Genomic DNA, 16,662 nt, shown 5'->3' with positions numbered 1-16,662 from the left:
TATATATTCTAATAAGCATTGTGACTCTTGCAAGAAAATTGGGATGCCAATTTTTAATTTTATATCTTATAATAAGAGTTGATCTCATTGGACCCACCTCTTTTGGCAAAGAAATTCAGTTGCTGACGCTCGATAATTGGTGGTTAATTGGCTCTTAAGTCTCCACATGGAGATTACATGCGGATGCCGCCTTATGGGTTTAGCATGAGATATCTAATTCACTATTGCTTTTGTCCTCTTTGTATTTCGCTTTATAGTCGCAACTAGTAAACTTAGTGGCAGACCCACACGTGGGTTAGACTGGGCTCTAGTCCAGAAAAAATCATTTATTCCCCTTACTTTTTAATTAATTTAGTAAAATTAAATCATCCTAAAATGTTGGGATATGCATCCAAATACTTTTCCAAGGATGTTTTAATAAAGTGTCATTCAGGGAAAATGTCTAAACTGGATGCAATTGCAATTGGCAACGAATTTGCCAAATTTGTGAAGAAAGAGATGGGGTCCTCTAAAGCAGGATTTGGGAGATCTAAGGTAGGGGTTAGAGCAGAAGACCTAATTTAGTGTCAGCCCCTTTTAAAAATAAAATCTTGGGTGTGTTTTACACAATCTTGCACTTAATTATCATATATGAAAGTATGCCTTTATATAAATAAGAGAAAAAAAAACTTAACTCTCAAATCACATAAAAAAAGAAATTTAACAAACACTTAAGTGCTGCTCAACCACAATACGTAATTGAACCTAACTTTTGCAAGTTAATTATATAATATTTGGTAGTAAAAAACAAAACAACTAAGATATTGCTTCAACTCGATGAAATATACATTTTCTAGTGGAGGATATTTTTATTCATTTGCATTATAGTTGTTTTCTTTCCCCTTGCCATTCCATTTTTGTAACCAAACGAAAGAATCAATATTCCTTGACCAAACCAAACAATTTAAAGAAATCAATATTCCTTTCCCCATTATATTCCCCTTTTCTTTACCCTTAGCTTTCCATTCCATTCTTGCAACCATCAGTTTCCAAAATTTGATAAATATCAATAGTCATTTTGACTCTTTCTGAAAATTTACTCTTAAATTGTATAAACCCTTAACCTTGATATGCTTCTATATACCATGGTCCCTTTTAGATATTTTAAAGGAAAAATATTACTCTCGAGAGAACTCTAACCCTAGAAAAATCTTATTATAATCAACTTTCTTCGGTACTAGTTTAGGTACTTGAAGAATTATAGTAATTTGGAGGAAATTGTTGCAATCGAAAAACAAGTTGGTATGTTCTTTGAAATGGTGCTTCGGTCCAAACGTCCCTACCAAGTTTGGATTTAAGCTATGATCAGACAGACGTACAAACTTAAGGATAATTATATCTAATTAGGGTCCAAAAATATACAGGTCTGATATAGTTGATGCAAAAGAAATTCTATCATATGAAAATGATTTGTTTGTTAATATCTTTACTCATATCATCTAATTAATTAAATGCCTCATCTGAAAATTAACACTTAGGCCATGTTTGCTTGGGGGTAGAGGAGTGGGGAGAGGAAAAGAATTTGATTTCTTTTTCACTTTCCACTATTTGGTTGGACCAAATTCAATAGAATTGAATTTTCATTAAAATTAAATTTCCATCATATTGAAGAATTTGTATTCCTTATCAATGGGTAAGGATTTCGAATTTCTCATCTATTGGAATACAAAAATTCCATTATTATTCTCTAATAAAATTAATTTTAAATAAGTTAAAGTGCAAATAATTAATATTTATTTTCTTAACTTAAGAGGATAATTTATTTGAAAAAAGAAAAAGCACTAAGTTGAATCGCCAGACCGTCACTGAAGACTCGTTGGAGATGCATTTCACTATCAAAACATGTACCAATGGAATCCTTGTGAGCCGATCTACAACTCTATGGAGTTAGAAATGCTAATATACATTGTTATTTACCTCAAATCTTATTTAAATATTTGGGAATATTTTAACTCCCATATTTCCAACTATATAGTGTATTTTATGCAAAATTAACACTTCCAATGAGTAAATCGTCTATTTTTTTTTATCATTATTATGTATTTAACACGATAAAAGATGGCGATCATCATCGATAACGCCGGTCAACGGCGGCGTAATTTTTATTTTAAAAAATAAAATTCTCTATTTAACTAGGTAATTTCAACCTGGAAGAGATGTAGAGGGCTTTTTTTCTATTATTATTTTTTTTAAATTTTAAAAATGCCATAAAAAATACTATGAAATACATTCATCCAATATAACAACACAACTTAAGTACCTAAATACCTTTTTTTTTTCCCGCTATATCTCTCTCTCAATTTTTTGTTATTTTTTCTTTTTTTAAAAAAAAAAAGTTACAGACTTTTTTAATTTAATTCCTTGCTAGTTATAATACGTAGATAAATTGCTTAATTATAGTTAGATGGTCATGGAATAATTAAAAAATTGTCGAATCATAATCTGTATATTTTCGATAATATTCGAGCAATTAAAAAATTAATTAAATAAAACCAAACGTAGATCGAGAAGGAATATGAGTACCACAATTACGTAACCATTGAGGTCGAGACTGGTTGTCACCTTGAGAAAAGGTCGCGCAACCATATGTAATGGGTGTAGGACTGTAGGCAGAGGCCGAGAGGCGTGCATATGGCCGTTCCAATATAAGGGCATTTTAGACTTTTCATCACATGTTTTGTATTCGGTGCAAAATTTAAATTCCTCAGAATTTCCAGAAGCTCACAGAATAAACAGTTGAACACTCAAGACCGAAGCGTGATGGGCAACGAAGATCGAACTTTCTGGCGACTTGAATCAAAGAATCCATAGATTTAACTCGGGAGAAAAGAAACGTCAAAATATAATAAAAAAATATACAAAATAAATAAACATAAAACTAGAAAAAAGAAGTGCATAAATACACTCACAGAGAGAGACTCAGAGAGAGAGAGAGAGAGAGAGAGAGAGAGAGAGAATGGTGCTGTGGGAGATCACATTGGGAACAGCGTATTTCTTGGGACTGAAGCGGACTTACAGGCTTGCTTTGAGGATTCAGCGTCGCGTTATCAGCCCTAAGCACCCTCGGATTCGTCAATTTGTTCACCGGTATATTTGTGTTGTTTTATTATTATTATTATTATTTAATTACTTTGTTTTGAGTTTGATTCTGATTAATTTGTAGCTTGATGGGTCAGCTATCAATAGGGTTATTAGCGGATGAGTCACAGATTGGGAATGGGCATTTTGAAGTGTATTTATTGATTAAGCTAGGTAGTTCAAGTTTTAATTTTCATTAATGGGTTCTGTAGCTATGCTCGTTAAGACAATAAGAGCTGGTGATTTTAGAGTCAAAAGAGGATTATGATGATAATGATGATGGTGGTGGTGGTGTTGATAATGATATGTATGATACTGATATGGGTATACTAACAATACATTGCAATGCAATGTTCTTTGTTTCACGATTTTATGATATTTTTCGAAATTGATTTTGGTAATTTGATTTAACTGTATGGTTGTGTTTGTTATTTGGAAGTTGGTTATTGATGCTTGCTAAAGATCTAATGTAAGAAAGCAGAGGAGAGTAATGTAGTTTTATTGTGGTAGGAATTGATTCCTTGGAGTAATAATGTGGCTTACTACCAGCTTGGCTAGACAGAGAACGGCTTATTAGCAAAGGCAACGGACAGAAGGAGCCAAAATTTTAGGTTTTCTAAGAATAGGGAGAGGGTGAAGTAAATAAAATTACAAATTTGTAAAAGATCCTGAAAACCTGATTTCAAAAGTTTATCCAGATATATGTGTTGTTGTCTACTCATATCATATATTGCAGTGAAAGTAAGCCAGGTTTACCTTATAGAAACTAGTGTTGTGTGAACTTAACCATGGAGTAACTATATAGGAAGCAACAGACGTGAGCTTTCTTTGTGGCATCTTCTATGTACTTATATATTTCCTTAGGGAGCAATCCTATGCTGTCAAAAACCATAAAAGCGTATGCTCTTTTGGGAGGCATTGCATGGATTTTGGTTTTCTTTTGGGGTCAATGATTCATAGAATTTCTCCTTGCTCTTCCCTTGTATTCTCTCTTCTCACTACCTATTTTACTGTTCTCTCTTCTATTTCTCTTTCTTCAAACACTTTTCAGCTGAAATTTCTACCTTCTTATGCTTCTTCAATGGGATTTTGATGGATTGTGTGGAGTTGATTTTGTCAAATCTGAGTTCAATATGTTGCAGCCACGCATCCTACGGCATGGGATTGTCTTAGACTATGTGTCCACAATAATGATAGCTGGTCTTTGCCTATGTATTAATCCTCTCTTTGAAAAGTTATTTGATGGTGGTTCATAAAATGTTATTCTTGGTCTGAATTTTCTGTCTGAGTGCCATGCCGTTAGACCATCTCTTAAAATGGAAGTGTTTTTGCTAGATGCACCTATTGTATTCTGCTTGTTTACGTTTGAGTGTGCCCCATCTTGGGTATTCCAATGAACTTATTGCTTCCAATCTAATGAGCTCCATTGAAGTTTAGTTATACAGAGGTCAAAATATGTGTTTGAATACGGCTATAACAAAGTACCAATCTGTATTTTAGCTGTCTTAATTATATAGGAATATGAAGGGAAAAACTTTAGTTTGCTACTTCAACTAGTTCATTGTGCATCCTGGCACTTCTACTTCAGCTTGGATGTAAACTGATGTGAATAGTTCACATTGACTTGATATCATGTGCAATATGAGAGACCACTGAGCTCTTCCCTGAAAGCAATTATTCATTCCTATCTGACTTAGAATGGCCCTGTGCATTTCATAATAAAATCAGCTTCTAAATCTGTGATCTTATGACATATTGGATAGGCTAGGTTGCTGAATTTGTGATTTAACCAATTATGGAGCAAAGCCAATCCTTAAAAGATTAAGAGAAGTTACTATCAACTCAGTTGATTGTTGAATATCTGCAACTGCAACCTGCGTTCTCTCATACTAGATTGGTGCCTAATTTCTATTGCAAAGTTTTGCAAACCTCCAACTAGTTTTATCTGTGGCACCATAATGGGATTTGAATCAACTTATCTTTTAGATTTGCTATACCAAACTTTTAACGAAATGTTTTTTGCTGTTTTGGCATTATGTTGAACCCTTGATGTCAAAGCAACTTGTTTGCCAGCTTCTTGTAGTACCTGTAGGTGAAGCAGTTAGAGAGTCTCATATGTATTCCTGTGAACTTATTATCCAATCAAGCTACAATGCTCGGATACCAGAACTAATTTCATTATTATGAGCAAATTCTTAAACTGCTGTCTCTCTTTAGGTGATGTGAAGATTTTGGAGAAGCACAAGTACTAACGTCCAAAGCTGGAGGTCATAGCTGTACTCTTGTTTAGTTCAAAGAGACTGTTTTGAAATGATAGATTGAAAGTTCTTCTGTGCTTTTCTTTTTAATGAGCCGTTATATTTTGATGTTTATTTGTAGGATGTTATTTACTTCATGACAGTAATTTACCAGGGCACATTTTTTTGCTCCAGAATCTTTCCGATCCAGTTGTAATTATTCATGAAACCCTCTGCATAAAATTGAAATCCTAAATTAGTTAATTGTTTCTATACTTTGGACTTTGAATTGATTTAGTATGCATTATGAAACCAATAATTGGACATCCTCCACTGTTAGAGTCTCAGTGTGATACTGACCACGGTACTGCCCGAGCTTTGCATTCTTCCCTCTGGTTGGCTCATTGGATTCCATTCTACTGTTTAACTACTGCTGTTATGTCAATTACTAGCTGGCAAATACTGTTATTTCTACAATTGTTTTGCATAATAACAAATTTATTACTCCAACTTGGAACTGCCATTGTTTTTGAAGACTGACCTTCATTCTTCATTGATTTTTTCCACAGCTGAGTACGTGCTGCCTTTGATATTGCTCTCAAGTTTCATAGGAACATACAACAGAGGGACATAGAAGTTGGTAGAAATGTTGGTAACTGGATTCTACGTTGGCTTGACCGTATGAAACCATCTGCCCAGATACATGGTCCCCCTGAGAAACTGCCACATGGCCCCAGCATGAACATGACCAACCATGGAATGAAGTCTTCCAATCCAAAAACTCCTGGAGTCCAAACATCCAGAAACAAGGAATCTGATTTACATCTGTTTAGCTCATCAAAAAATATATGGCCTAAACTACCCTTTTCTACCATTGCCATGATGATGCGGCATCCAAGGCCTGCTGGAACCATAACCCAGTATAGACATCTTCAGACAAATGGATCTGATCAGTTGAGTTTGAACTACAATAGAAATGGGTTTGATGGAGTCCTACGAAAGGACATTAGGCAGTGGTTGCTGCAAATGTGAAGGTAGAAGCTTATCAGACACCCGTTACTTTCTGAAGTTTTAATTGCCAATAATTCAGTTATAATATCTCACTCAAACCGCTTGCATTATTGGACTCCTAAATTTCAAATTCATACACGCGAGTTATGGACCTGTAGCTTGATGCACTAATTACTGAAGGGCTGCGTGCCGCAAAAGCTGGCAAAGCTAGGTTTTAGTTGTTTTGCTTCTTTACTCAAAGATAGTAATTGTTCTATCCATTTTCAGTGACTCTAGGTTTTGTGTTTCTGAACCAGTAACTGCATAGTTGCTTCTGGTAGTGTCTGTTTGTTTCTTTGTTTGTGAAGCACATTCCTCCAGATTGTAAACGGCTGTGGTGATGGCGATCATCTTTCTCTGTACTTGGCTTTGGGAGATTCCGCAGTCGAGGCGACTAAAGCATATATGTAGAGCATACATTGCGAATCATAGATCAAGTGGGGGCAAAACATAAATCTTTTCAAGGTAAAATGTCTGTGTTTACCTGCAATTAGTTTTTGAGGCAAGTCCCATTAATATAACGAGAATGTTCCTTTTACTCTAGCAGAGAATAAAGACTGGTTCCATACACCAAGCGATAACTGGGGCCGGCCAAGATTCGTTTCATTGGGTGAGTTAGATGAGCCAGAGACTAGATTTCTAGTGAATGGCGTTTGCGTGGTGGAAGCTGAGGTCACTGTGCTCGGAATTTCCGAGCCATTATAGCAAGTAATTAATTGTCTTCCAAATGGGTTCTTTTATTGTATGATGCTGACTGCCTGGCTAATCTAGGAAATTTATTTTAGCTATCAGGAAATTTATTTCTCTTGTGGTTTTCCAAAATAACTCTTACATTGCTTATTGTTTATGCTGTCAAGCTAACTTTTTAGTGTGATTTTGGTGTTCTATTTCTCTGCATCTCTTTAGGGAGAAATTCCTTATATCCCCTACTCTAATTCTTTTATGGGTAAAAGTTCATTTAGTCCCCGTATTTTAAGATTAGTGTCCATTTAGTCCTTATATTTTTAAAATGCCTCGAAACATCTTTGTCGTTAAAGTATTGATACCCCTATTGTTACTTTTTATTTCTTTTGGTTTATTTTTACAATATTACCCTTTTATAATAATTTTTTTGTTTGGATATTAATAAAAAATAATAATTAAATTACTAATTTAACCTTAAAAATAAAAAAAAAATTATATTAATTTTTTTGCAAGTACCATTTGCACGCTTGGTAATTTGCATACAATTTTTGACAATTAAAAATTAATATAATTTTTTTAGTTAAATTGATAATTTAATTATTTTTTATTAATGTTCAAATAAAAAAATTATTATAAAAGGGTAATATTGTAAAAGTAAGCTAAAAGAAATAAAAAGGAACGGTATGGGTATCAATATTTTAACGGTAAGGATGTTTCGAGATATTTTAAAAAATATAGGGCCTAAATGAATACTAATTTTAAAATATAGAGATTGAATGGGCTTTTACCTCTTTTTTCTTCTAAGATTTTGATATTTAAAAAAAAAAAAATGTAGTTGAAACGAAGAAAGTATTAAGTAGGGATGGTTTAGATTAATTCGGGTCAGATATGAACCCAAACCGCTTTAAAACTGAAAACGGATCTGTTTCAAAAGTAAGTCCAAGTCTCAAATGTATTTTGCATTTGGGTTCAAGAATTCGAAACCCAAATTTTTTTATTTTAAAAGTAAAATATATTTTGAATTCACACGATTAAAAATATTTAATTTAATAAAAAAATTACTCGACGCACTTTCCGAATAAGTTTAATCAAATAATAAAAAAAGGCATCACAAAACTAAAAGTCTAAAACCCAGACCGAAACCCACCACTCTCAAAACGCTAGACATCGCCACCTCCAAGTCTCCAACGGTCAACGGAGCTTCCCCTTTCCGGCCGTCGCGTCCAACACCAAAAGTCCAAGATTGCGCCGTTAACATCGCTTTCCTCTCTAGCCTAAAGACCAAGCATTACCGCAAGCCGCTAACCCTTTCTCGCCGGCGCTCTCATTTCTCACCGGACTCAACCACCCGTCACCGCCTTAGCTGCCATTTGATCAGTCAAGGTAATTTTAGAAATTAGCGCCTTTACTTGCGACGAGGCCGTATTCTTTGAAACTTGGTTGAATATTACTAAGTGGTATTATTGTACAAGTTTGTTCAGTGATATTGGATTTATTATTACGGATATGCTTGATGGATGATTATCAATTCGTTTTGTGTTGAAATAATCTTGTTATTAATTACGGGTATGCTTGATAGCTGAATTCGTTCGTTTGAAATGTTGTTTGCGCTATTAATTTGCTCATTTTTAATTTTTTTTCAAAGCTATGTATGCAAAATAATTAATTTTTTTTGAAGGACCCGAATATTCAAAATTATCAATTTTTTAAAAAATAAATAAATGGGATTATCAGGGATATCCCCAGTTAAAGTTTTTTGGTTATGGTACGGAGATTGCTACCAGTTTGGGTTTGGGGTTCATGATCTCCACCCCGAGCCCGCCCATTGCCATCCCTAGCAATAAGTGAGCTACTAGTAATTATGGCTATGTTTTGGACTTCAGTACCTTTGAAGAGCTAGCTAGCTGTCTTTGTAGTTGTTGTTTGACATTATATGCTAGGGAGGACGGTTATGTTCTGTTCTGGTATCATCGCTTCTACATTAACACTTTTCCCATGTTTGAATTTCAATTCATGCCAAATTTTCATCAAACAAAGAGATCTTTTTCATTGTTAATATGCAAGGGGCAAGTAGTCATCATTCTATTTTGGTAAAATTATATTAGAAATTATAATCAGTCAAATTGGTCGTATTTGAGCTGTTTTGTAATTTCAGTTTAGTTAGGATTTAATTTATTTTCTTAATTTTTTAGGATATAATTAAGTAAATTTTAAGTTACCTTATCTTCAAAAAAAAAAAAAAAGTTACCCTAATAAATAATAGTCCATTTTTTTCCCTAGGATCGGTAGCAGAGCCTTGTGCCTTGCCCTTGCCAACAAAAACAGTACCGTCCAAGTAGCGTCTACAGCCTCCGGCTTCAGTTTAATTACCAAAAAAGAAAAAAAAATGAACAATTTAACAAAGATGGACAGTGTCTTTGTTGACAAAGATGGTATGTATGTTCAAACCTTTCATGTTCTTTTGGTCAACATTCTTAAAATTTTCAGTTTATTTTATTTATAATCAGTGGGTGTTAATTAAAATTACTTGAATGTATAGCCATTGCAAGATCCACTTCACATGTACCACCGGCTCATTACATTGTCAAAATAAAATCATTTTCAGTACTTGCGGAGAAAGCAGTTGATGAGAAATACGAATCAGGAGCATTTGAAGCTGGAGGCTACAAGTGGTATATATATACATATATAAGTTTTTTTTTCCTTTATTGCTGTAAATGAAATAACTTACGCCACTACCTTTTCTTTTGTTATTATCATCATCATTATTATTATTTCATCTTGATATATAATCAAACAACTCCTCAACTTGTGGGTTGAGTGTCGTTTAGTTCAATTGGGTAAAATCTCTTGTGCCGAAACATGAGATCTGGGGTTCGAACCTACTTTACAAAGATGGGAGAGAATTGGGTTGCCATTAAGCTATAGTAATAATAAGAAAAATGCTACAACTCAACCCTCATCCCTAATGTGATCAGGATTCAAACCTAACTCTTGAACCATAGTCTTTGCTTGGTAATATCATAAATTAGTGTATTTATGTTGATCAATTAATTATTGCAGGAAACTTGTTCTATATCCAAATGGAAATAAGAGCAAGAATGTGCAAGACCACATTTCACTCTACTTAGCAGTGGCAGACACAAGTTCGGTTACTCTTGGTTGGGAAGTCTATGCAGTTTTTCGTTTATTTTTACTTGATCAGAACCAAGACAACTACTTGGTGGTTCAAGGTTATATTATATTCTACTTTTGAAATGCTAACCTTGATCATATTTTCCAATGATCTATGTTTGACAATTTTGACGATATCGTATGTTTATAAATTTTATCTAGTGCGATCATCAGTATTTCACAAATTAAATACAGTCTAGCTGGTACATATAAAGTTTTACAGAAAATATTGCAGCAGAAACTCGTTCTAGTCTTTTAGATAAGCAATTGCATAATCGGTGGTCGCTTGTAATGTGATAGATGCCATGGGAAAGGAAAGAAGGTTTAATGGATTGAAGCTTGAATGGGGTTTTGATCAGTTCATCCCGCTTAAAGCTTTCAACGATGCTTCAAATGGATACCTTGTCGAGGATACATGTATTTTTGGAGCTGAAGTCTTTGTTAAAGAAAGAAACATAGTCAAAGGAGAGTGCCTATCCATGGAAAAATATGCATATAGTTCTAAGTATGTTTGGAAGGTTGAAAACTTTTCAAAGTTGGGCGAAGGACGTCAGGAATCACAAGTGTTCAGTGCTGGAAATCACAAATGGTATCAAAGATTCAAATTTTTTTTTTAAATCAGATTATAGATGTAAATACGTTCTTGGGACAAAGTTTTTAGTGAATGAACAATTAAATTCCATAAAATTCTTTTCAGGAAGATACGGCTCTATCCCATGGGAAATGGCTTTGGTGATGGCGATCATCTTTCTCTGTTCTTGGCTTTGGCAGATTCCGCAGTTGAGGCTGTTAAAGTATATGCAGACTATTCATTGCGAATTTTAGATAAATTCTTCAATTTAATTTTGACATACTACAGTTCAGATTTACATTTTATTAATAAATTTTATGACTTTAGGTGTATGGACTACAAGTCCAAAATTCATAAAATTTTACTAATTAATTTTACGTCATTTAGTGTATGGACTACAAATCTAAATATTTTACAATTTTGGCCAATCATATAATTTGATGATCTATACATTTTATAATTTAGAATTCTAAAAATTTTTTATCATAACAACTATATTTTATTGACAAATATTTAATGTCAATTTCAATTTTTTCTCTTGCACCAAGTACCAACATTTATTAAATATTTCTCATTTTCAATATATATGCACAATTGAGATCTTTCGAAATTTCTAATACATATATCTCTGCAAGAACTGAAGATCTCTCTTTTTTAATATACATGAGCATCTTTTATAGGACAATTTCAATCTCTTTGTTTCTTAGTATCTACCTTTTTCAGAGTATTTGAGATTCATTTATTAGTTGGTATGCCTTTCTAGGGCAGTATATTCAATAATCTAACTATAGATCAAATGTGTTTCTATATACAAACATAGTCTCTTTAGGAGCGCCGAATTATTTTAAAAGATTTTGTCATTTTCTCAAGATTTAAATTATTTTTTACTATTTGATCTATTACATGCAAGCTTCAGGCATTTGTGTATTTATTTTGTATCACCATTTCATCCTTCAAGGACATCAACCCATATTAGTGGTAATTTTTTTTAATTCTCTATGTCAGTGAGCTTATCAATTAATTGATCAACAATGCACGTTGTACAATAATCTTGTTGAACTTTAAGTTTAAATAAATTAACTCATATAAAAATCAAATGGGGTAGAGGTGATACATGGCATTTATATTGTCCATCAAATATATATATCACTTTGCTCTCCCTAATTTTAGGAGCAGTTTCACAAAAATTATTAAACTTGAACAAGAAAGTTACTAAGCCAAATTAGTGAAGATTTTGGATTTGAATTTCCGGTCCATCATCAATATTGATTCAACTTCATACTAATTATGTTTGTATAATATTCACTTATTGATTTCTTATGATAAGGTCTATAATTGTTATAATTTTGAAAAGTTATTTAATAATGGTTACATCCATTACTACTTCCACAAAAACAAGACTCTATTAAGGAGATAAATTAACTATGAATTTCTTTTTAATAAAAAAAATCATATTTTGTGTTTTAGTAAAATAAAACTAGGGATGGCAAAAATCCCCACGGGGACGGGTACCCTCGGGAATTTTCCCCATTCGGGGAGGGTATGAGGATAATTTCATACCCAATTTCTTATTCGGGGAAGGGACGGGGAAATTTTTTTACCCAATTTCTTATTCGGGGAGGGGATGGGGATGAGGTAGAATCCCCATCCCCTACCCATTTCCCCATTTTAATTTTAATTTTAATTTTTATTTTTTAAAATTACTAGTAAATAAATAATAAAATTTGAATTATAAAATTTTAAATATTGGTAAAAATAAAAAATATCAAAATATTTATATTATTAAACTTTTAGGCCTAATTAACTAATTAAAATCCTAAATTTTTATTTAGCACATTAAAAAAACCGGGTAAATTCTATTAGCCCAAAAATTTTATTTTTATTTTAATATTCATTAAATGTTTTAAACTTAAATCTATTTTTTATTTATTTTTAGATGTTATAATTGCCCACAGGGAATCACAATTTTAATATCTAATCTAATATTTGCTCTTGATTTGCTCCGACTTAACTATTGTGTTGTAAAAGGAATAGTCCACATTTATAAAGTGCCCACGCCACCATTGAAAAAGTTAATTTTGAATCTAAATTCGATTTTATTTGTAACCATTTTGTATTAGACTATTAATTTATTCACGATAGTTTATAAAATAAGTTTGTATCCCTTACACGCTGCGTTACTTACTAATTTAATGTATGTGACTTTTCTAATGGATATTAATGTAAGATATATTTCAAACTTTACTTTTATTTGAATTTTTTTATTTTAATATGATTAACTCAAAATCGAAAACAAAAATGTATTAGTTATTCGGGGATCGGAGACCCTCGGGGATCCCCTGTTATTATTCGGGGAGGGGGTGGAGATTCTCTCAAGTAATTATGACGGGAACGGGGAGAGGACGAGGACATACACAAAATATCAGGGATGGGTACGGGGAGATTGGTCCCCTCCCCTCCCCTCCCCTCCCCATTGCCATCCCTACTTGTACACTGGCCCAAATCTACCTTCTCCTAGTTTATTGTAACTTAAGAAGTTATATGTGGCGTTTGCTATACTGGCATAAACAAATTCCCAGGCCATATCTTATTTTGCTCCTTCATTATTATAATTTTTTATATGATTCTTCTTTGTTAATCCTAAAATTGTAGGAGAATTCCATCATGGATAGTGAATTTATTTAGCTACTAATTAGAAACAATGAATTTTATTTGCAACTAATCCAAATGAATGATATTAGCAAAACGCTTCAAATAACGAGTTTAAAGTCTCCAGAGCTCACCAGAGCTAGTTGGGTGTGTATTTTGAAGATATAATATCCACACAATCTCAACTTGTGTGGTATGGTTACTTATGATCTTTTTCAATCTTTATTCCATTAATATTAATGCAAACTATATATATATATATATAATCATGCACATTTGGATTAATATTGTTTGTAACTGTAAGAACAACTAATAAAATTACATAATCAACCCATAAAAAAAACCAACAGCAGTTAAATTCAATAAAAAAAAAAGCTAGCAGTTAAAATAGCAACAATGGTTAAAAAAAAAACAACATAAATTAGAGAAATGGAAAGTTTCTTCCAGGGCAGAAATCAGAGAAATCAACACATTAGAGCCCATCATAGCAGAGGGCGTCCTAGACAAGTATTTTGCAGTAAACTTATCATACTCATCAAGCAACTAGTAATTTCCACTTTAAAAAGTGAAGAAATTAGATATCTAACTAATCCATAAATTCAGGATATCAAAAATCTTGAGAATTACATAAAAAAATTTCTACTACTTATTTAGATTCCAGTTCTTGTTCTGAAATTACCAAAAGTATTAACGCAGATGAAACCAAGTTTCCAGTATAGAGCCACTGTTTAGAACTTCACTTCTCAATCAGTAAAGGCAACAGCCCAATGCTATGCTAGCCTTTCAGTCTGAGAAAGAGATGAGGTTATTCAGATTTTGAAATAATGCTAGTGACATGGGTAGTTTAAGCCAAAACATAATTTTAAAATAATCGATAATTAGTCCAGCATGTTGTCCTTAATCTCTTGAACATGATATTCCTTCTCATCTACTTTTTTCTTCCCAATGATAAATGAACTCCATCACATGGCCATGATTAATTCAAACAAACAAAATTAATTCAAAGAGAAGTGTATTAACCGAAGATTAAATAAATTAATTCAAAGAAACAAAATTATCACATGGCAATGACTGAGAATAAAATGAAAACTATTTGTGCGTACTTATTTTTTGAATGGGAACAGAGATGAGACTTAGAATCAATTAAATCCAACCCTAAGTTGATTAAAAGAATAATTAATTCAAGCATAACCCTAAAATTATCTAAATTAGAATGAGAGAAGTAAAAAAAATCAAAATTAAAGGAAAAAACATGTCGATACATAACTACTAAACTAATAAGCCAATACAAAACCCTAGATCTAGCAAATAAATCAAAATCAATTGAAAGCTAGTGGTTCACCAAAAAATAAACAACATCATAGAATAGCAATCAGATCGATCAAAATAAATGGCGTATAGATCACAGAAAAATCAAATCAAATCAAAAGAATATAATATAAGAAAAAGAGGAAGTAAAGACCTAGCTGAACTTGTGCGTGTTGTTCATCGGCAAGTAGTAGCAGCAGCAGATCGAAGAGTAAGGATGAAGACATATAAGAATCAAGACGTTTGGAAACTAAGAAAATATTGAGAGAAAATAAGAAGATTCTGGAAATTTGTTTTCTACTTCATTCATCAAAAATTACAAAAGAAACTGTACACAACTAATTTTGCTTAGCTAACTAAACATGCTAAACATACTTAATAGCTACTATAACAAAACTAAAACTAATATTCACGTGTACAAGAAACTATATAACCACCAGGTGCCAGCTGGCATCCCAAGTCATCAACTTGTAACTGTGAACTGCAACTGTTACAATCCTCTGCTTTGCTGACCATTTTGCTCAAATGAGCTTCCTTAACAAAGACGAAGACGAAGACGAAGACGAAGAGTAGCAATTTGTTGTCGGCAAGCAGCGCAGTAGAGGACCAAATTTTTTGTCAGCAACGTGATTTTGTTTTTGTGTGTGATTTAGAAATTAGGGTTTGCCATTTGAAGTCAAAGGAGAGTCTACCACTTATGGTTTTTTGTTTTTTTTTTGTGGTTTCAAGATACGTTGTCATTCTATGCCTAAATTAATCCATTCAAAATCACCGTTTCATTAAATATTAATATGCGATCATGTGTATGTGATAGATAAATAAGCTATTACAAATCTATCACGTCTTTATGATACATAAAAATTCTATCACGAATCTATCTTATTTTTGTGATAAATGATTAATTTTTAAATATCTCACAAAAATTCTGTCATAATAACCTATTTTTCTAGTAGTGACGAGTGTAAAGTGCCGCCACAGAGAGGAGTAAAAAAAGTTCTGAAGTCAATGGAAAAAAATAAAAAAATAAAAAAGTAAAAGAACCAAGGATTGACGACCCACGTCACATGATTTTAGTATGGTTGGTAGTATCATTTTTTTTATAAATTTCTGAGACTTTGTTTCGGGGTTGTGGTTATAAGTTTTCGGGTCCCACGTCACATGATTTTAGTATGCTTTGTCGTATTTTCACATTGCCCAAGCAGAATTTAGTTTCCCTTTTGTCAGCCAATTCGTTTCAGAACTAATGATGATGATCAAATTAATGCTTCTATTCATTTGTCAATGCAGTAAATGAGCAACTGATAATCGTGGCTCTGTTTTGGACTTCAGTACCTTTTAAGAGTTAGCTAGCAGTCTTGTAATCGTTTGACATTTATATACTAGGGAGGAAGGTTATGTTCTTTTCTGGTAGTGGTATCATTGCTCCTACATTGACACTTTCCACATGCCAAATTTTCATCAAACATAGAGGTCTTTTGATTGTTAATATGCAAGGTGTACGCAATTAATCATGGTTCTGTTTTGGTAAAATTCAATTAGAAATTATAATCAGTCAAACTGGTCGTATTTCAGTCGTTTTTGTAATTTCAGTTTGGATAGAATTTAATTTATTTTATTTCTAATCAATAAAAATCAACAATTCTTTGGAGAACTTGTTAACAGAGATGGACAGTTTCTTTGAAGCCGGAGGCTACAAGTGATACGTATATTTATTTTCTTGACTGCCGTATATTAAATAACTCAAGGCACCACCATTCCTTTCTTTATTATTTCTATTATTATTATTATTTTTCCCATTTTGCGATATAAATCAAGCAACTCCTCGACCCTAGTGTAATCCGAATTCGAACCCGAACCTCTTGAACCACTACT

At 32.8% G+C, this 16,662-nt stretch overlaps 1 protein-coding gene and 1 pseudogene across 1 annotated transcript; both read left to right on the top strand.

The window, feature by feature from the left end:
* Nucleotides 1-2,978: 2,978 nt before the first annotated feature.
* LOC18042378 lies at nt 2,979-7,081 on the top strand (annotated as a pseudogene).
* Nucleotides 7,082-9,492: 2,411 nt separating this feature from the next.
* Nucleotides 9,493-11,190, top strand: LOC18042770 (ubiquitin carboxyl-terminal hydrolase 12). The gene is made up of 6 exons (XM_024183708.1): nt 9,493-9,520; nt 9,628-9,760; nt 10,152-10,321; nt 10,563-10,851; nt 10,960-11,056; nt 11,161-11,190. Exons 1-6 carry the CDS (start codon nt 9,493-9,495, stop codon nt 11,188-11,190), a joined length of 747 nt encoding a protein of 248 aa, XP_024039476.1.
* Nucleotides 11,191-16,662: the final 5,472 nt, after the last annotated feature.

The sequence above is a fragment of the Citrus clementina genome, unplaced genomic scaffold (genome assembly GCF_000493195.1).
Source record: "Citrus clementina cultivar Clemenules unplaced genomic scaffold, Citrus_clementina_v1.0 scaffold_5, whole genome shotgun sequence".
Taxonomy (NCBI): Eukaryota; Viridiplantae; Streptophyta; class Magnoliopsida; order Sapindales; family Rutaceae; genus Citrus; species Citrus x clementina.
The sequence above is the reverse complement of the archived record's forward strand: the minus strand, read 5'-3'. Positions and strand labels throughout refer to the sequence as shown.